Raw genomic sequence first — 20,497 nt, forward strand, 5'->3', positions numbered from 1 at the left:
TAAGATATCATTCCTAAGTGGGAATTTTTGATGGAGAGAGGTGTCTGTGGAGGCCCAGGGATCTCATCATCTCCAGAATGAGGCATCCAACTTTAATTTGCTGGTTTTCCTTGTCCACCACCATAGTGAAAAAATTGCTAAGAAATCTGCAGGGAGAAGAAACAGGAAAAGAGTATTAGGAAGGTGATTAAGAAGAAGGAATCTGTGACTCAGATTAAGAAAAATAAAAGAGATTAAGGTGACTGTAGAGGTGGAAGGTGAAGTAAATTAATACCAGGTGGTGCTATTTTGTTTTCTTCCTTTTTTGGGGATTTTACTCTCTGCTGTAGTGATTGTAATGGGGAAGTGAGAAAAAAGTGATGGTCCTTGTGTTCTTGCACCCCTTCTGTCACAGCAAGGTAGTTCAGCATGAATGTGATCTTTTTGTCTGTATGTTTGGCAGGTAAGTCAAAAGAAAAATAGATATAAAAACTAGAAATGTTTCCTTGACACAATGAAAATTATGAAACCAAAGGAAATAATGTTGTATGCCATTTGAAGAGATTTCATTTAAACTGTTTCAGGCTCAGGCTTTTATCATTCACCCTTTCATTTAACATTAATGAAACAGTTCTTTAAAAAGTAAAAATTAGAAGTTTTACTAGGTCTAACATGTTATTACTATTTGCTGACAAAACATATTTGACAATTTCATCTGAAATCTCCAGGAGTTTCTACAAATAATTAATTTTTAGTGTGTTTACTAGGTCTTCATAAAAGCAAAATGTGCCCAGTTTTTACCTTCAACCTTTAATAATTTAACTCTGATTCTTGTTGTGGTTCTTTTGCAATAGTTCCTTTTCATGCAACAACCTTCCTCTGCACGCAGGAATTCAATAAACTATTGCTGGATCATTAAAACGAACTGCTAAATTTCCTTAAAACCATGTTGTCAATCGGGGCCCCTAGGCCCATTGAAATAATTGCAATAGTCTAATCTTTCACATTGAGGTAGTCTCTTTCATCTGAGGATCTCAAGATGTTTTACCTAAAATAACGAAAGTACACTGGAATTCTTGCCAAAGGCAAAAATGAAAGGGAAAAATGTACCTTGTCCCCCTTTTGTGCTGTAATGATGAAAATTTGCTATTTTTTTATTGTTGTTTTATTGATTTTTTTTTTCATTGTGGATTGGTTTAGATTTTTTTTTTTTCCTGAAACCAGAATACCACAACCCTGTGAAATTCAAATTCTTCTTGTGGGAACTTGACCTTAAGTAGCAGGGTTGACTTTCCTCATCTCATGGGTCAAAGCCAGCCCACAAAGGATGCCAGGGATACCAAGTGATTTCTGGGACACAAATGAAAAGTGAAGCCCTAATAACCCTGCTTAGGTCAGCCTTAAAGGAATAATAGCAGGGGAAACTTCTTATTTTTTAGTTTACAAGTTGGCACTTCTGCTGAGCACAGGTGAAGCTGTTTGAGCCAGTAAAGCCTATTTACCTGACTGCACATAAATACAGGCCCTCCAGTCCAAGCCATCTGAGCCAGATAAAAGAACTTGCTTAATTCCTGCTTTTGAACCCAAACTGCCCAAATTTCACGGCATGCATGAAATGTGTAGCTTTAATCAGAACAGACATGCCTATCTTCAGGAATTCATGGAATCAGTATAAAAGAATCACAGATTGGTTTGGGTTGAAAGGGACCTTAAAGATTAACTAATTCTAACTCCCTGCCATGGGCAGGGATGCCACTCATTGGTTCAGGGCACTCAGGACCCCGTCCAACCTGGCCTTGGACACTTCCAGGGATGGGGCAGCCACAGCTGCTCTGGGCAACCTGTGCCAGGGCCTCCCCACCCTCACAGGGAACAATTTCTTCCTCATATCTAACCAAAAATCTCCTCTTTTGGTTTAAAACCATCCTCCCTTTTCCTACCACTACCTGCCCATGTAAAAAGTCACTTTCCCTCTTTTTTATAAGCCTCCTTTAGGTACTGAAAAGTGGTATAAGATCTCCCTGGAACCTTCTCTTCTCCAGAGTGAACAATACCAACTCGCTCAGGCTGTCTTCACAGGAGAGGTGCTCCAGCCCTCTGAGCATCTTGTGCCAGTTGAATTGTTGTGCCAGTTTGGAGTCGTGCATCTGCTTTCTTATTTATGTCCCTGTTTGTTGGAGAGCTTTGAATTGTTGCCTTTTAATTCGATTACCTGCATATTATCACCTTGCTCTAAGAAATAACCCTATGATGCCAATTTGTGGAACACACCCAGCCTCCCAGCCAAAGCTTCTGTTTCCAAGCTGAACTAATTCCTGGGTTCATTTGTTTGCAGATTATGCTGACGTTTTCAGCAGTGTTTGGTGTCATCGTGTACCGAATCACTACAGCAGCAGCCTTGTCCTTCAGCACAAACGAGACAACCAGGTCCAACGTTCGAGTGACTGTGACTGCCACTGCCGTCATCCTTAACCTTGTGGTGGTCCTTATCCTCGATGAAATTTATGGAGCTGTGGCCAAATGGCTGACAGAAATTGGTAAAACCGTCTTGCCATATTCCTCATTAATCCATGTATTGACACGAGGGTGTGCAAGGAGGGTCCAGGAGGAGTATTTCCTCCTGGACAGGGCCAGCCAGTGAAAACATTCAGGCTTGTGAATGTTCCTCTTTACAGCTAAGAGCTGCAGAAAGTCAGGGGATTGTTTCAAAAATGTTGCTGGCTCTGACAAAATTACATCAATGTTGTTTCCCTGATGAAAGTTTTCACCATTTCCTTACTGCTCAAATGATTTTTTTATTCTGTTTTAGGGGCATGTCTGGGCTGGTCTTTTTAATAATGGTTTCTATTGCAGTTGGTAATTGGATTTTCAAACTTTATTTTAAACATCAAAATATTGTTGCAAGCCTGGCTATTTATTTCTTTTAAAGGCAAGTCATTCCTTTGACTACTATAGAGGTTTAGGCCTAAAATATTGTTTTGTTATATACATTAGGCTAAAGATTTTTACTAATAGGGGTTTAGGCTGGGGCTTTGTTATGTTATATAAATTAGACTAAGGATGTTGACTGATAGTGCCTTTACATGAGATTACTCTTAAGACTTCTGTTTCTTCTCAATTCCTCAGAACACTTTTAAACTGACAAATGAAGATGTCTCTTTTAGTCCTATTTTTGGAAGAACATTACAAGCTATAGTTTTGCAGTTGTTATAATAGAGGTCCAATCCTGAATTTTGGAATATGGTCCTGTTAGTTTAGATTAAATTCTTGACGTATTTGAAAGAAATGAAGAAAAAAAAATTCATTTTAACAAATTGTCACTTTATTGGGTTAATTTGTTTATTGCTGTTTTGCACCAGGCTGTGGGCAGATTGTAACAGGGTTAACACAAATGGACTGTTCTAGTGGCATAAATGAGCTCAGGCTCACAGTCCAGGCCAAAATTGTACCCAGATTTTCAGCTTTCACGTAAGTGACAGGCTGCTAACTGTGTGTGACCTGATCAATTCTGTCCACTGCACCTGCCCAGGTAAGAAAGGACACAAATGTTAAGGGATGACAGAGGTGTGTGGAAAGAGTAGGAAACGATGAAGGTGAGGCTTCTCCAGCAGCTTCTAGGCAGAAGCTGGGAAGTGCAAGGCACTGCCATGGCTTCTCTTTGGGAAGCACAGAATGAAAATCTCTCGCTTTGAAATGTACACCAGTCTGAACAGTGAAAGTAACAAGAACTTCTTACTTGCTGATTATTGTCCCCCTGTCACTTTGCATTTAATTCTAATCCTATCTTTATTAGGGCAGCATTCCTGATTGACTATCAGATGTTTTGTTTAAGAAGGATCCAGTCAGAATAATCTCTAATGCTACAAATTACATGAGTTAGAAAGTTCACTCAGGCAGCTTTCTCCAGCACTAGGCTCACATGCCAATGTAATCAAAATGTTTTAAAAAATTACAATTCATGGATGCTGATAAATGCTGCTTAACTTGTGAACTCTCATTTTGCTGAGAGGAGCAAAACATACTCAATTCTCTTTTCACACTGCACTTAATCCACAAGCTGAAGAACACACTTATTGGGGTGAAGGAGTAGCTCTTGACAGCATAAATTTCTATTCCAACCCCAAGTACACTTGAATCTCTGTTCAGGTGAAAAATTACAGCTGTAAGCACGAGAATAGCACTGATAGCAATTGTGTTAATCATAGGATCACAGTCATTGATATGCCTCAATACCTCCTCAGTGAGTGCCTGGAGGAAAAGGGTAGGAGTTTTGTTGTTATCAATACAGAGAGCTCATACAGGATGGAGCAGGACTCCTGTGGGCCTGGCAGAGTGGGGCACTGGTGCCGCTTTATCACAGATGAGACCAGCCAAAGTGGGGATGGTATCCTGCTATTCCCAGGAAGAATAGATCATCTTCAGTAATCAGGTGGTGCTAGACAAGACTTAGAGCTCACTTGTAACTCAGAGTCACAGAATGGTTTGGGTTGGAAGGGACCTTTAAGCTCACCTCGTTCCAACCAGCCCCTGCCATGGGCAGGGACACCTTCCACTCCACCAGCCTGCTCAGAGCCCCATCCAACCTGGCCTGGAACACTTCCAGGGATGGAGCAGCCACAGCTGCTCTGGGCAACCTGTGCCAGGGCCTCAGCACCCTCACAGGGAAGAATTCTCTGAGGTCAAGGAAGAACCAGTGAAACAGGACAAAATCAAAACTACTCATGTTTGTCCCTTGCAAAGGCAGCAGCTCCTTCAGTGAGCTAAGGCCCATTCCACCCTCAGCTCAGCTCATTCTCCACCTGCAAAGTTCCAGCTGCCCCATTTTGGCATAACGAGCCACCACTGAGTGTTTCATTTTTTGGGGGTGAGGGAGTTTTCTCTGTTACTAATGCACCTATTCTGGCTGAATGCATTTCTCATGCAGCACACCCGATGAGCTGGAGGACAAATTCTACACATGCCTCTACAGCTATGGTATAGGATGTCTGAGGGAGCCTCTGGGACCATATATGGTGTGCAAGTGTTCATCCAGAGGCTGAGCTCATCCATGGGGGGGTTCTCTGTAAGGAAGAGTTTAGGATTTTTCTCCCTCAAATGAGAAGCTGCACTGCTGTTATTTGATATTCCTGCTGCCCAGAGCTGTTGTCCTGTGGATCTATTCAGTGTATGGGATCACCTACAAATTATTTGAAGGCTTAATTAAGCTTTTTTACACATAGAGGTGGGTTATGCCTTAGGGCTCATCAGGTTCTTTTATGGAAATATGGTTGAAAGTATCACAACGAAAGCCAGGCAGTGAGGGTTCATTAGGCTTTGCTATTCCTTTAGTTATAAAATAATCATGCTGCTTTCTTAAGGAAAAAAAACTCCAAAACAACAGCAAAGCGAACAGAACACCCAAACTGTTCCCAAAACAAAACTGTACAAGTACAGCAGTATTTTTGATGAAGTCCTTAAACCCAGAGCTCTGGATCTCCTTATTATTCCACACTTTTTTTTTTTGTGCCACAGAAGTTCAGCCAAGAATGATAAATTGAATCATAAAATTATCTTCTCTCACATTAGATACAACTCAGGATGAGCAGAGAAGAACAAGGGTTTCACCCATATAAAATCTTTAAAAGAGCATCCTACTGCCAGTTTAAAAAGCCTCTGTCTTATACCTGTTTTTTCTGCTGCTAGAAAATTTCCACAGAAATTGAAAATAAATCTGGGAACAGAGTAATGAACACTGAAAATATTTAAACCAAGAAATGTTGAAATACAGAAGATATATAGTGAAGTGTTATCAAAAATGTGCCTTTATTCTGCACTCAATTCACTTAATACCTCATTCAAAAGTGTATTCAGTCTTGTGTTCAGCATCAAACATATCAACAATCTCACCACAGAAAAGAGGGCTTGTGGACTACAAGTTAAGGGTGCTTTTGAGGTGTTTCTTCTGGTTGAAAGTCTCTGTACTTTGCTTTCAATATTCCTGAATTGAGAATATTAATGTTTTGTTATTTTAGTTGTGTAACTGATATATTCATGTATGTTAATATCCATATATACAGCAATGTACTTTATACTGCTTTTGCTTTCTGGAATTGAACATCTCTGGAAATCAGGACTCAGTGGCAGACCTAGTGGGCTTTGGTACAAATTAGAGGTATGAAAGAAACATCACTATAAACCCAAAGTTTGAAGTTTAGTTTGGGTGTTTTTGTATGTGTTTGGGGATTCAGGGATTTTTATATATTTACTGATTCAGTTCTCTGGTTTGCTTTTTTTTCCCTCCAGAAATACCAAAAACAGAGAAAACTTTTGAGGAAAGACTGGTTTTGAAGGCATTCCTACTGAAGTTTGTGAATTCTTATGCATCAATTTTTTATGTTGCCTTTTTTAAAGGAAGGTAGGATAACTATCCTTTACATATAGGTAGTTTTGTACATATATTTTTATATATGTGTCTATATTAGTGGATCTGTGTTATAAAATGGACACAAAGGCTTGTGACTGCTCATCTTTGCCAGCTCTGAAAAAATATCATTGACAGGGTTATTTAAAGTTAATAATTACTTTTAGTTTTAAAAGAGGGTGTAGTTTTTATAGTGAATGGTGGTGCTTACAGGCCTTCACTTTTCACAGCTTAGCAAATTTTCCTTGAAGCATCATTCAGGAAAGAAAGGTTTTCCTGTTTCATTTAAAATTACAGAACTCTTTCTATTACTTTCTCATCATTTTGCACTATTCTCTCATATCAAGTTAAATTAAGAAATAGTTACAGTCAACTGGCAAATGAAGTGATTGACCAAAAAGCTAATTCAGCTGTCCTGCTAAATAAGTGTGGCTTCCTATGGGCTCAGGATCCTTGTCTTTTGGGACCCAGTCATCCACATGCTTTTGAACAGGAAGCTCAAAATGATTCTTTGCTAAAACTTTGGCAAAAAAATGTTTAAAACATTCTGGATTCTGTTTCCTATCATTTTGCTCTTCCTTTTGGGGGCTGTAATGTTTATTAATCTTTGCTCTTCACTAATCCTATCCAGCACCTTTGTTTTGAGGATTAATGATGCATTTTGCCAGCGGTTGCAAATATTGTTAGACACCAACGAAAAAAATCACCACATTCTCTCTTTTTTGGCCATAATTTTGTGTTGTATGGCTAGAATAAAGCCAATATCATTGTTTCTCCTGGTGTAGCCAGAAGATTCTTGGTTGTGTATAGATGTGTAAATAATTCCATTCAGGGCATTACTCCCATGTAAGAGAATCTGAATAAGGATATGTGTCCCCAGATTTATTTGTGATCTCTAAGCAAGTGAGGGAGTTTATTATTATTTTTTTTTTAGCACAGAGAAGTATTTTATTAAAATTATTTTATCCAGATGTAGCAGAAAACCATTTGTAGAGCCTATTGCTTTGAAATAATCAAAGCTGAATAGGTGCTGAGCCTTTGAAAATTCATGTTGAAGAAGCTGGTTTTGAAATATTTTGGCTAATATGAATGAATAATTTTGATTTCAAAGTTAACATGTTCTTGTGTTTTTAAATTAAATCATGGTGTCAAAATTAGCTTACTTGTCTATTCTTATACTAGTTTATCTATTATTACTGCTTTCAGGTTTGTTGGCCGTCCTGGTCGCTATGTGTACGTGTTTGAAAGTTATAGGATGGAAGAGGTAAGTACATATGAAATTAAAATTACCAAAAAATCCCTTACACAAAGAAATACGTCTGCAGTGTTCAGTGGACTACAGACAACAGGGGAAAATTAGAAAAAATGTTGAAACAGGAGGTTAAATTTTCAACTTGAATAGGCAAATCCCAGGGTTTCCATCTAAGGCAACTTTGTATTCTTTCTTTCTGCAATGTTGACCATTTCATAGTCTTTCTTAGGTAAAGCTTCACCATTTCTATGCTTTACAGATGGGCACTAAGGCACAAACATTCCATGATTTGGTTGAGGCCCTTGGGAAATGTGAATCTGGCTTCCCATTCTGCAGATCGCTGAAAGCTTGGCAATTTTTACAGCTTAAAAACCTGGAGCCATTTTGTGCTAAACCTGTAAACATCTTTTTTTTTACCAAATTCCCTCATGAAAGGGAATGCTGTGGGTATTTCCTTGAAAACTGGGAGATGTACTCAGGCTTTGACAGTAAAGCTGACATAAAAGTCTTTTCAAGGCTGAAGGCTTTTTCCCCCCCGGGAGATATCAGGTTGGAACAGTATTGGTGATACTGCATTATGTTTATTAAATTGATTATATAGTAAATATTTTTAAAGGAAATATAGGAGCCCCAGGGCACAGTGAGTTATTTCAGAGTTCTGCATATTTTCCATTATGCAGTTTTATGAGTGGAGATGAAATACCTTGTCAAGCATAGATTTGCAGTGATCGATGAGCTCCATGATCCCACACAAATCGGTGGCAGGGACAGTGGGCACATGGAGACACGGGGAGATCTCCCCAGTGGGTATTTTTAAATTAATTCTCTTAATCCCTTCACACTCTCTGGTTTTGTTTAATTGCAGTGTGCTCCAGGAGGGTGTCTGATGGAACTCTGCATTCAGCTGAGCATCATCATGCTTGGAAAGCAACTGATTCAAAACAATCTCTTTGAAATTGGAATCCCGTATGTATCCCAGCCTTTTCCATTATGTGTTATTCCTATGGCACAGTAAATCAAAGGCTTGATCCCTATTCAGCTAAATGGGACTTTTGCCACTGCCTTCAGAGAGTTCTAATTGAATGTGATGATAAATCACATTTTTGGTTGTGGTGAAATGATCTGGTTATATTTTATGTTGAATAATTGGCTGTATCTTCACTAAATGGCTTAAAGAAAGTGATGGAATATACGAAATAATTGATTTAAATTAATTTCAGAAACCAGGGAAAACAGGCATGGTATGATAGATCTCCTGGGAAGTTTCAGAGAAGCTCTCAGGACAGCAGTATTGAATACAAATTAGCACAAAGTGGAGGGGAGATAGCATGGGGGAAAGCAATAGCCCATAAAAGATGTTGAAATCTATTACTTGATCTATGACTATTTTACGGGTTTAGGGATGAAATCCACACATTTCCAAGGTGCCTTTGTGTCAGTCTGTGATGGTGCAGGAGCTGGAGCAAGCAGAGATACTGACACACTGCACTGCTCAGTGCCTTTCTGCCACAGGCTGCTTCAGTGCTCACTCCCCTGCTCCAAATACAGCAGGAAAACTCTCCCCATCTGTCACCAGTGCCAAGGGGATCTCCAGGCCCTGGGAATCCACTGAGAAAGTCCTGCTCCTGCCTCTTGGGAGGTTTGCTTCATGGTGCCAGTGGCCTGTGAAATGTTGGAGAGGAAGAGTCTGGTTTAGATGTCTCAGCTTCACTGAAATGGGGGAGAACCTTCCAACTCTGGTGTCAGCAGCTTTTAGGCCACATCCATAAGGCCGTGAAGATGCTAACTAGAAATCAAGCAGAGTGATTCTTAAAAGATATGAAATATATTTCAAATGAGCCCTTTCCCTCCCTTTTTTCAGGAAGAACCATTTTTCTTTTTCTTGCAAGGAATTTAAATAGAGAGAGAAAAAAAATTCCCAAACAAATCAGATGTGGATTATGGATGGTTTCATTATTCTTGTGTCAAAGTTCAATAGGGAGGCCTGTTTTCTGTCTGCATCTTATTGAGTTTACATTTTATTTTGAGAAAAGGGTGGTAAATCAGTCCCAAAATATCTGACATGTTGAAGGCTTAAAGCTTTCTCAGTGTAAACCTACTGTAATTTGTTTCTTGTCTTCCAAAAACTTACTGCTACTGGACTTTTTTAATGGGGATTTTATGATGTTACAAATACTGTATTTATTATTTTTGACTCATGAAAGCATGGGCTGATCCAGTCCAAACAGAAAGTCACGTCCAATTATTTTTCATTTCCTTCCCTTCGGTGCAAGAATGCGATAATTTCATCCCATTTTTCTCCCTCAGATCTGCTCCCCCATCCTTCAGCCAACAAACTGTGGTGGCCTCAATTTTTAAAACTGTTTAAAAACAAACACACTTTCATCCTCTCCTTCCTAGATAAATACCTCATTTCAGTCACAATGCTATCTTGTCATCCCTGAATAAACATATCTGCTTTTCCTTTGCTTGTCTGCATTCCCAAAAAAATGGTGTGTGTATCTGTAGGGCTCGGTCCTTCTCCCTGGACATGTTTCCACCAGGAGAATCCCTAATCACTTAATTAAATCAGAGTTAGCCTTCTATTCCTGCATGGACCACTCTACTGGTTTGGGCTGGATCCGTAATGGTACCAGCAGCTGCATTTTTCATCCCCTCTTGCCTTGTGCCTCTTTGGAGGGAATGAGAGTTGGAGTGAATAGCACAAATTCTTCCATGGGTTCTCTGTATTTTCACTGTGGGCAGAGTCCAGGTGCTGCCACCAACCTTCTCCATATGGAGAGGCAGGAGGGAATGGCATAAATGGTGATTTGCTCCTCAGAATCTGGTGCTGTCCCCTGCACATCTGTAACATGGAAGCACCTCTCTGCTGAGTTATCTGATGACCCACTTCAAAAGGCTTTTCTTCCTCATTGAAATCTCAGGATTTCAAGATTTTTTTTCAGGAAACATTTTGATTTCATTCACCAGAAAACCCAAGGCATTTTAGTTGGTTTGCAGAAAATCACAAAGCTGTCCCATTTGCTCTTTCCCCTCAAAAAATACTGCTAAGTAGAGGTAGAGTGAGTTTGCAAGCAACAGTCATCCTTCATGTTTCTAGAACCCCAAATGTTGCTAGAATTGGGAAGTGTCTTTCCATGTCTTCATTGGGCTTCATCCACAATCAGTGCTGGATGAGGAGGGAAACTTCAGATGGCAGCCCTGCAATTTTAGGGTCGTGGAGGACACATCCTTGCTTTTTCCTTCAGTTTTTCTGTAGAAACTGCTGCCACAGCTATAATAGATGTAATTGCTGTTCTCCTAAACCTTGTGTAGTTTGTTTATTTTTGATTTCTTCATCCAGCAATATCAAACCAGCTAGGTAAATGCAACAAGATTTGAATTATAGAGAACTAAGCCCTCTTGAACTGAAATGTGTGTTCTGTGGGACTGGAATTCACAAGTTTAACAGATGTAAATATGCCACAGTTCACTCAGATGTGTCACATACCATCATTCTTTTACTGTTGCCACAGGAATTGACCCTAAAAGGCTGCAGGGCTTGAAAGCCTTAACCCAGAGTTCCTTTAAGACCCCTTTTTATTCAGTTCTGTTTTTTTTCTGAACTTATTGAAAAAAAAAATCCATGTGGTTATTTTATTACTCTCTGTCTTTGACCTTGGTGCTAAACCCTTAGGGTGAAATCCTGGCCCCATTGAATTGAACAGCAAAACTCCTATTGAATGTAGTGAGGCCATGGTTTTGGCCCTTTTATTCAGCATCAATTTCCATCACTCCCTTCAAAATGCACTTAACTATGCTGGATGAGAATACCAAGAGTTAGTAAAATCCATTTAAAGACACCCCTTCATAGCTGTTATCTCTTATGCTGTTTTTCACCTTTACTAAATTAATCTCAATTAAAGGTTTGGGTGGGGTTTTTTGCCTTTTTTTTTTTTTCCCTTTCCTTTCCTGTTTTTGGTTGTTGTTGTTTTCCTCTGATTAAGAAACCAATAATCCCCAAACACAACTGAATCTCCTGTAGAATCCAGGATATCTGAGTGTGCCGAGGAAGCATGGCTGTACCACAAGTTTGTGGAAGAGAACAAGAAGTTTAGACACTTTTGTTCTCCCCCTGCCTCCTTCTTGTGCCTGTGAATGTGAGAAGGTGTTTCTCTATGTGAACAGACTGCAGGAGTATGACTGAAGGAAAGCCTGGATCTTCAGTGTTCTTTCCCAAAAGTGGGAAACAAAATTATAGGTGAGGACACAACAGTCTGGGTTGCTGCTCTTCCTTTTGCCCAGACACAAGTGCTCCAGCTGCTCACCCTGAGAATCTTTTCTGTTTAGCTTTCTCCCTGTCCCTTTTTTCATCATGCTACAACTCAAAAGCATCACCTGGAAGGAGAGCCTTAAAAAAACCCATCTGACATAAATAGTTCTTTGCTCCTGGCAGCTGGATTCTAGGCGTTTTCTGTCTTTTCATGTAAAGCCTCCACATGCCTCTCTGTTCTAGCAAGTATTCAGAGAATCATGGAATTACAGAATGGCCTGGGTTGTAAGAGACCTTAAAGACCATCTAATTCCAACCCCCCTGCCATGGACAGGGATACCTTCCACTAGCCCAGGTTGCTCAGAGCCCCATCCAGCCTGGCCTTGGACACTTCCAGGGATGGGGCAGCCACTGCTGCTCTGGGCAACCTGTGCCAGGGCCTCAGCACCCTCACAGGGAACAATTTCTTCCTGATATCCAATCTAACCCTCCTCTCTGTCAGTGTGAAGCCATTCCCCCTTGCCCTGTCACTCCAGGCCCTTGTCAAGAGTCTTCTCCATCTTTCCTGTGGGCTCCCTTCAGGCACTGCAAGGCCACAATGAAGTCACCCCAAATCCTTCTCTTCTCCAGGCACAACAATCCCAATTGTACAGCCACTGAAGACACAAACACTTGTGCCAATAAAGTAATTTTCCTGCATCTGTCCTCTTTCAGCTTCTCTTTCAGATGCCCCACCTCTTCAGCCTCTATCCATTCTACTGTGTCTCACTCCACAAATTTCTCATTTTTCCCATGTCATTGTCATGCTTTCCCCTAGATCCCCCAAATCCAGCTGCTCCTTCTTACTGTATAAATAGAGAAACTGTTCAATCACCTCTCTGTTTTTTGAAAAGGAGCCTTCATCTAATCACCATGTGCTTACAGCCCAGCCAGGATCACTTGGAGCTTGATTCCTTTCTTTTCATCATATTTTTCTCAAAAGCTCGAGGGTTATTGACAGGTGGGGCTGTAGTGATTTTATGATCACTTCAGATGCTTGTTAACATCTGTGCTTAATGGTTATACTGGGAAGTACAATCAGCGTAATTCAACCACATTAGCACCTCCTACCTAACACAATAATTTCGTGCCAATCTCCTGTGAGAAGCTGCAGTGTCATTTTTAACTGCTCTAGACACAGCCTGACAAAAAACTGTTCATTTTCTTTCTCTCTCATCCTACATCCATTCATCTCACATGCTGCTCAGTCTCCTTTAAGATGCACCTTGCTTTTTGATATTGGCTGGCAGAAGGACCAGAAATGATGGCTCTTCGACCCTCTACAGTTTTCCCTCTTTGCCTAGGTTTGTGTGGAGTCATGAAACTTTGCTGCATGAGCTTCTTCAGCACAAAGCTTCTGGAACACTCATCCTGAACGGGCAAACCTGCCTCCTCTTCACTGTGGGGGGGCTGCCTGGCAGAAACAAATCAGAAGCTAAAAGAACTCTTTTACTGTCAATCTTCTTTAAAAACATCTATCTGGATAATTAAGAAACAGGCTTCAAACAAAGGCATTTAAGAAGCATACTCAGTTTTAGCATCACAATCACAGGTACAGATATAGGGTTCTGCAAAACTCATTTTCATTGCCCTACTGCTGCATAGCTGGAGAATAACACCCTGCAAATCCTCCGTCTCTGTTCCTTTAACTTTCTGACAGATTTCTGCTTGGTCTCAAACTTCACATGCTTGGATATAACACAAAGGTACTTTTTTTTTGTGTGGAAAATTTGAAGTAATTAGTTTGGCTTGCTTTCAGTCAGTTGATCTTTTACAAAAAAATACATAAGAAGCATACAAACACTCTTCAAGGCTGAACTCCAAATGGTTAAAGGTGCTGTTCCTCGTGCCTGGCTTAGAGATAGCCAGATGAAAAATTAAAAATAATTCTGAGCAACTGAGCCCTGGATTTGGTGTATTCCCAAATAAACATTAAAAACAACAACTATTGTTTTAGTTACTGGGTTCTCGTGGGAGGTGTGTGTATGCATTAAACTCCAGAACTGGATTCTGTGGTGCTGTGGCTGAAGGATTAGATCACACGTGCACAGACTTCACACCTAAACACACCCAAATTTTATCTCAGCTGCTGCTGCGCTGTGATAACGAGATGATCTTCACTCTCATCTGCCCACAGAAGTGTGAGGGACATTTGTAGCTCAAATCTTTTCATTGGAACAGAAATCAGCGCTGTCTTGAGCTTATTGTTCACCACCCTCTGAGAGTCCCTCACATTAGGAAATTAATTGGGATATGTTGGAAGAGCATCTTGGGAATTCTTTGATTGTTTTCAATCCTGCCCCAGCCTCCTACCCTCTGAATGCTACATCACCTCTGTCACAGATAAGTTCCCTTGGCTGCCATAAAGGCAGATGGGGAGAAAGGGAATTTTAGTGTCTTGAAATGGCTGAATTTGCATGATGTAGGAGGTAAATGTCTGTAAGGATTAATCTAATTCTGTCTTGTGAAGCATTTTAAATTTCCCCACACCCCTTTATTAAAACTGTGTAATCTGAGTGTCCTGGGTACAAGTATTGCCAAAGTACTGATGAAGTTACCATCAGACTTTTGAGCTACATCTTCATTCCATCTCAAACAGAAGCTGGAGTTGTCCTGTTGATTTTTGAAGCTTTGTGATCCAGGTTCTGAGAGGGCCTGATGCAATCTAGACCTGTTTGAAGAGTGTCCTCCAATCCCCAGTTCCTCCATACTGGTGATGGAATGGAATGGGTCCTGTAAACACTGGGCAGTGCAGAAATTCCTCAGCCACTGTGGGCATTTCCAGGCTGCTACAGAGCCTTGTGTGGTGCTGGGACAGAGTGATCCCATGGCTCAGTGTAAGTTTGGGAATAAAGCAATAAACCCACACAGCAAAGCCTTTATTGTGTTTGCCAGCTTTTGTTCCCCAGCCTTGCCCTGCTACTGAAGTCAGGGTTCAGGAAAAGCGGTTCTGCTTCACTGGAGGTCCAAAGGAAAACCCCTTCCCCCAAATATTCCTGTCTCCAGGCCACACACCTACAGTTCAAAGGGTTTATCACAAGCTGTGGGGGAAGAGTTTGTGGGAGAGCCCTGCTTACACTACTGGCAAAACATCACTGGAATTAGTCTGGATTTTCACTCATGGCATGTATGTGAAGAACTGTAAAATAGTGCCACATGTTTTTGTGGAAGATGAATATCACCTGCAAAAGAAAGACATGCAGTAAGTATAAATCTGGCTATTTTATGCTAATTCCACTGTATTTTGCTGCCTTGACTTTGAAGAAATACCTCATTCTACTGTGGTTTTCCACGGGAATTTCTCAGTGTGTGAAACAGCGTGGAGTTGTTGATGCATATGTATTTAAAATATCATGGGGGGGGAGGCATTGGGAAAACTTTACTCTTCATTTAGAAAAGGATTCACTTTAATTTATTTGTCATTGTCATGAAATTTGTATCCCCATCTCAGTGGGACAGTGTTTGATACTTCTATTCATGCTGTCAGAACATTCTTGCACCCTCTTTGTTTGGAAATATCACATAACCACAAAATGGTTTGGGTTGGAAGGGACCTTGAAGACCATCTGGTTCCAACCCTCTGCCATGGGCAGGGACACCTCCCACTATCCCAGGTTCCTCAGAGCCCCACCCAGCCTGGCTCTGAGCACTTCCAGGGATGGGGCAGCCACAGCTTCTCTGGGCAACCCATGAATGTCTGGTAATTTTTTTACCTTAAAAGTCTATTATACTGGATGTTCCTGATTTTTATAGTGAGAGAAAAGTGCACCTGTGGTAGATACATGGTATGAAGCTATCACATTTTGTATTTTGTTAAAGGACAGGTGCTCACTGCGTTGTTCTTGAGAGTACTGATTACTAATATTATTTAGGTCCAAAGATCTTCAGGAAGATCCCCTTGGAAAAGGCATCTAGAGAGAAAAATCATTATAAAGTACTGTATTCAACTCCAGCAGCTTGTACCTGTCAATAAACAGCATCAGAACTTCACAGGGTGGGGTAAACTCACCCTGTGATGCACCAAAGTAACACAAGAGTAATTTTGTGTTGCTCTGCAAAGACTTGGGCCAAATCTTGCAGGCAAAAAAAAAAAAAAAAAAAAAAAAAAAAAAAAAAAAAAAAGACTTGGTTCAATCAGAACCTTTGTTCCTCAGGAAGCTCAAGAAGCTATTGAGGAAGCTGAAGGATGAAAGAACTGAGCCAAAGGAAACGGACACCAACCAATCAAAGGACCCTCAGCAATGGGATCTTGACTACGTCTTGGAACCTTTCACTGGGCTGACTCCAGAATACATGGAAATGAGTAAGTTTTTGGCATTTCCTTTCCCTTTCTGCAATAACCATGGCTTTACATAGGACTGTATGTCAGAAGTCGTCATGAGAAAAGGGAAAAAACACCTCAGCACTTGTAGTTTGCAGAAATTCCGTGCGAGCCAGCAGGACTATGAGACTATCATGGTGCCAACAGAGCAATAATGATGAATCCCAGTATCTGTTAGTACTTCTGTTGTCAGATTCCATTGTTCCCAGCTGAGAAAAGTGCACAGAAACCATTTAGCCACAGAATCAATAGCTATGGTTGGAAGGGATCTCTGGAGATCATCTGGTCCAGCCTCCTGCTCAAAGCAGGCTCAGCTACAGGATGTTGCTCAAAGACTTGTCCAGTTGGGTTTTGAATATTTCCAGGGATGGAAACTCAACAGCTTTCCCAGTATTTGAACACCCTTACACCAAGGATTTTTTAATGGTTAAATTGCACTCCCTACATTTCCATTGATGCCCTGTGCCTCTTGTCCTTTCACTGGGTGCCCTTGAGAAGGTTTCAGCTCTGTCTTCTCCAACCTGCCGCATGGGTAAGATCCCCTGTGCCTTCTTTTCCTGTGGTGCAGCAATCCCAGTGCTCTCATCTTCTCCTTGTTCATCAGGTCCTTTGGTCCCTTAAGCATCTCAGGGGCTCTCCAGTGGATTCACTGCAGTGTGTACATGTTTTTCTTCTACTGAGGACCACAGCCCTGTAGTTGCCTCATGAGTAGACCCTGGAGAGGCAGGAAAGGAGAAAGTAGGAATGGTATGGGAAGGACTGAAATAATCCATGCAGACCCAAGCTTTAGGACATAGAAGAATTCAGGGAGAAGCACAATGGGCATGGTATCTAAAACCAGACATCTGTTAAATATTGAATGTGGCCACTCCTGTTTTAACAAGTCATTATTCTCAAAATATCTGAAAGAAAACACATTTTATGGCAAAAAAATTAAATACCATATATGGTTTATCTCTCTGTACAGAAATAATCTTGGTTTGTAGATAAAATTTATAATCTAAACATAAATGCATATATGAAAATTTATAGACTGGTAGATTTATGTAAATCTATAAATATGTAAGTTATTTTACATGATGGCAGATTTGGGGATGTCTTATTAATGTGTTTAGGATCCAAACCTTGCCCTCTGTAGTGCCATCAAGAATCCTCCACCTCCCATTATCTCCCTCTCAATTGTTCCAACTCACCTTAGGATCTGTCTGTGTTGCAGCTTCTATTGCCTTATCCCCTTCCGCACATGATGTCACTTCATTGAAAAATTATCCTTTAGGATTGGTTTTTTTCTATGCATTACTTCAGCCCAAGATGATTTTTCTTCCTGTGAACTTCAAGCAAGCTTCTTTGTAATTTTTGAAATTAAGCAATGGTGAAAAAACTATAGATATTTTTTCCCTATAAAAATTTTCTATGCTCAGGAATAACTCAGAAATATCTGTGTTTTAACAACCCAAATTTCTTGGTTAGCCAGTTCTGTCTAAGGACTAGGACCTTTAGTTACCAGTAACAAATATATACTGGTGTGATGTTTGTCAGCATTGCTTGGGTTTGCTGTCAGTGGCCTTGATTCTGCTGTGGGAAAAGTGATGCTCCAATGCTGCGAGCTTGAACATAATTTCCAAAATGTCAGATTTGTTTCATGGGTTCATTTAAGGCCACCTACTCAGAAAGGAAGCAGGTCAGTAGTCTGTCCTTCAATGAAGAAAAGCTACATTGGGTTTTTCCTTCCCTGTGTTTTGACTTCAGAGTACCTCTTGGAGCTCCCATGTTTAGCCATTTGTTATGCTGTCCCTTAGGGAAGTGTTTGGGTTTTTCTAATTTTAGGAGCAATTTCTACAAATTGCCAAGATGAGTCAAATTGTGGCCACTGAAATGAGTAGGTTAATGTGTTTTTTTTTTAAAAAAAAAAGAAATGCAGAAGTACCACCATAGTCTGTTAAGATTTGGGGGTTTCTGTTCCAGGGAAGTGGTCCCAGCCCCAAGCCTGCGAAGAATTTGGACGATGCTCTCAGGAACACGGAATTCTTGGGCTGTCCTGTGCAAGCCAGGAGTTGGACTTTGATGGTTCCCTTCCAACTCAGGATATTCTATGATTCTATTCCATGGCTCTGACTTGTAGTGTCAGGGTGTAAGCTACTGATATAAATCACTGCACACTAAGCCTGTAATTTAGATTAGTCCCTTGTGCCGTGATCATGAACCATGGCGAGCGCCTCAGCCTGCAGCCGCTCAGGGATGATTCAGGGAAAATGAATGGATGAATTATTGATCTAAACGTTTGTTTACAGCAGGAGGATGAGCAGGAGAAGCCTCGCAGTGTGCCAAGCTGTGCCCTGCCTGTGGGACTGCAGACAAATGTGCAGCAGATGAAAGCCAAGCTGCGCCTCCCCAGCCCCGGTTACTACCCCGGGTCCACTTCCCTGCTCCCAGCTGTCAGATCCACTGCTCAGACCACCCATACTGGCAGGAAGCACTTGGTGCAGCTCAGCACTGAACCTGTCAGCTGGGATTCTTGTCAAGGGCATCATGCTGCAAGAGGCAGCTCAGCAGCTTATTTACCTATTTCTCTAATTTTGAATTGGGGGTGGTGGGAAGGGAAGCAATGCAGAAGGCCAGAGCAGGACTTTTTTTTCCTCTGAGTTGCTTAAAAAGGCAGGGTTACTGGAATGGAAGAAGAGGTATGATATTAAGGAAAAGAGAGAATTCTGGCTGCTGTTTCAGAACTTCTTTCTTAGTTTTCACACTGATTTACTCAGACAACCTCCCTCAGGCATCAGTGGCAATCTGGAATGAAGCAGCTGAAGGAGGAACTGCAGACAGGGCTTGCTGTAGCCTTTGGGTTTCCCCATGCAGAAGGCGATGGGGTTTCATGCAGAAGCAGGCAGATTATGTATCCAAATGTGAGTAGTCACTTCATTCAGGTCTGTCCTGCCAGGGTGCTTCTACTTTTAAGGATGGATGACATCTTTACCTAAGACTCTTGCTTCCAGGTCTACCATTCACTAGGCTGTACCCTAGTCACAGGCAGTCCTTGCTTTTTTATCCATATATCCACTCTTTTTTACTGATTTCTGTCTAAAGGGTTGACATGTGCCCTTTCTGATGGAATCCTGGAGTGTGGCCCACTACTCACATGGCAAATCATTCTCTCTGCACTTTGTTATGAAGCAGATTAGCCCTGTTAAGGCAGCACTTCTCTGAGGGACAGTGCTTGGACAGTCTTGGGATGTGTTTTTCAGTATGACGCACCACAGGTAAAGGAGTTCTTTTGATGAAAACTACCCTGCTTAAATTTTAGGATGCCTATTTCCAAGCTGCTTTCTTTTAGTTCTGATTTCTTACTCTAAGAAGCCTGAAGCCTTGGAGAGACTTCCCCCCCTTCTCACCCCTCTGCCCCTGCCCTCATTTAAATCTAGGTAGGTTCATAGAAACAGCAAGATTTACTGGTTATTTTTTAATCTCCTGTATTTTCCTGTTTGGGAAACGTGACTCTGTTCACTGGAATTTGTTTCTGCAAAATATCAGTCACTCTAGTCCATGCCAGCAAATTAGATTATCTGTAAGAAGGAGTTTTTTTACAATGAGGGTGGTGAAACACTGGCACAGGTTGCCCAGAGAGGTGGTGGATGCCCCATCCCTGGAAACATTCCAGGTCAGGCTGGAAGAAGCTCTGAGCAACGGGATCTAGTTGAAAATCCCTGCTCATTGCAGGGGTTTGGCCTAGATGACATTTAAAGGTCCCTTCCAACCCAAATGATTCTATGAAAAATAAGATTAATTTTTTAGGGTAAAAGCCTTTGAATCTGATTTCGCCAGCAGACTGCACTGAGCTTTTTTGTTGTGCAGGCCTTGGCTGTCAATAGCAAATGTACACAAAGATCAGATTTGCACCAGTGACATTTCTGATGACTGTTTGTTTTGATAATATTAACTGATATATTCCTGCATTTCTTAGCGGAGACACTCTTAAAATGCTTGAGTCATCAGAAAATTTTGCTCAAGTAATCCTGAAACATAAATTGTCCCTGTCAACATGTGTCAAATTTGTCATTAGCACTTCCTGCTTCCAAAACTGTGCAAAGACTTTTGACCCAGCCCAATATACAATACCATGTGCATTCCCAAAGTAGGTAGCATGTAGAGCAATTTCCTCTTCCACAAGGCAGCAAGTTTGCAATGTGTGTAACTGGCCTGCAGTGATAGGAGTTGGCAAGAAATTGATGTTTAGAGTAGCAATAAATATTGCTAATG

At 41.0% G+C, this 20,497-nt stretch overlaps 1 protein-coding gene across 1 annotated transcript in view; it reads left to right on the forward strand.

Moving 5' to 3' along the window:
• ANO2 (anoctamin 2) overlaps positions 1-20,497 on the forward strand; it is a 149,155-nt gene that overhangs the window by 113,014 nt on the left and 15,644 nt on the right. Inside the window, exons 16-20 of the mRNA XM_032107542.1 lie at positions 2,315-2,516; positions 6,262-6,373; positions 7,586-7,643; positions 8,497-8,597; positions 16,077-16,225. Of these exons, the coding sequence (XP_031963433.1) occupies positions 2,315-2,516; positions 6,262-6,373; positions 7,586-7,643; positions 8,497-8,597; positions 16,077-16,225 (622 nt within the window). The remainder of the gene's footprint in view (positions 1-2,314; positions 2,517-6,261; positions 6,374-7,585; positions 7,644-8,496; positions 8,598-16,076; positions 16,226-20,497) is intronic.

Source organism: Corvus moneduloides, chromosome 4, assembly GCF_009650955.1.
Source record: "Corvus moneduloides isolate bCorMon1 chromosome 4, bCorMon1.pri, whole genome shotgun sequence".
Lineage (NCBI taxonomy): Eukaryota > Metazoa > Chordata > Aves > Passeriformes > Corvidae > Corvus > Corvus moneduloides.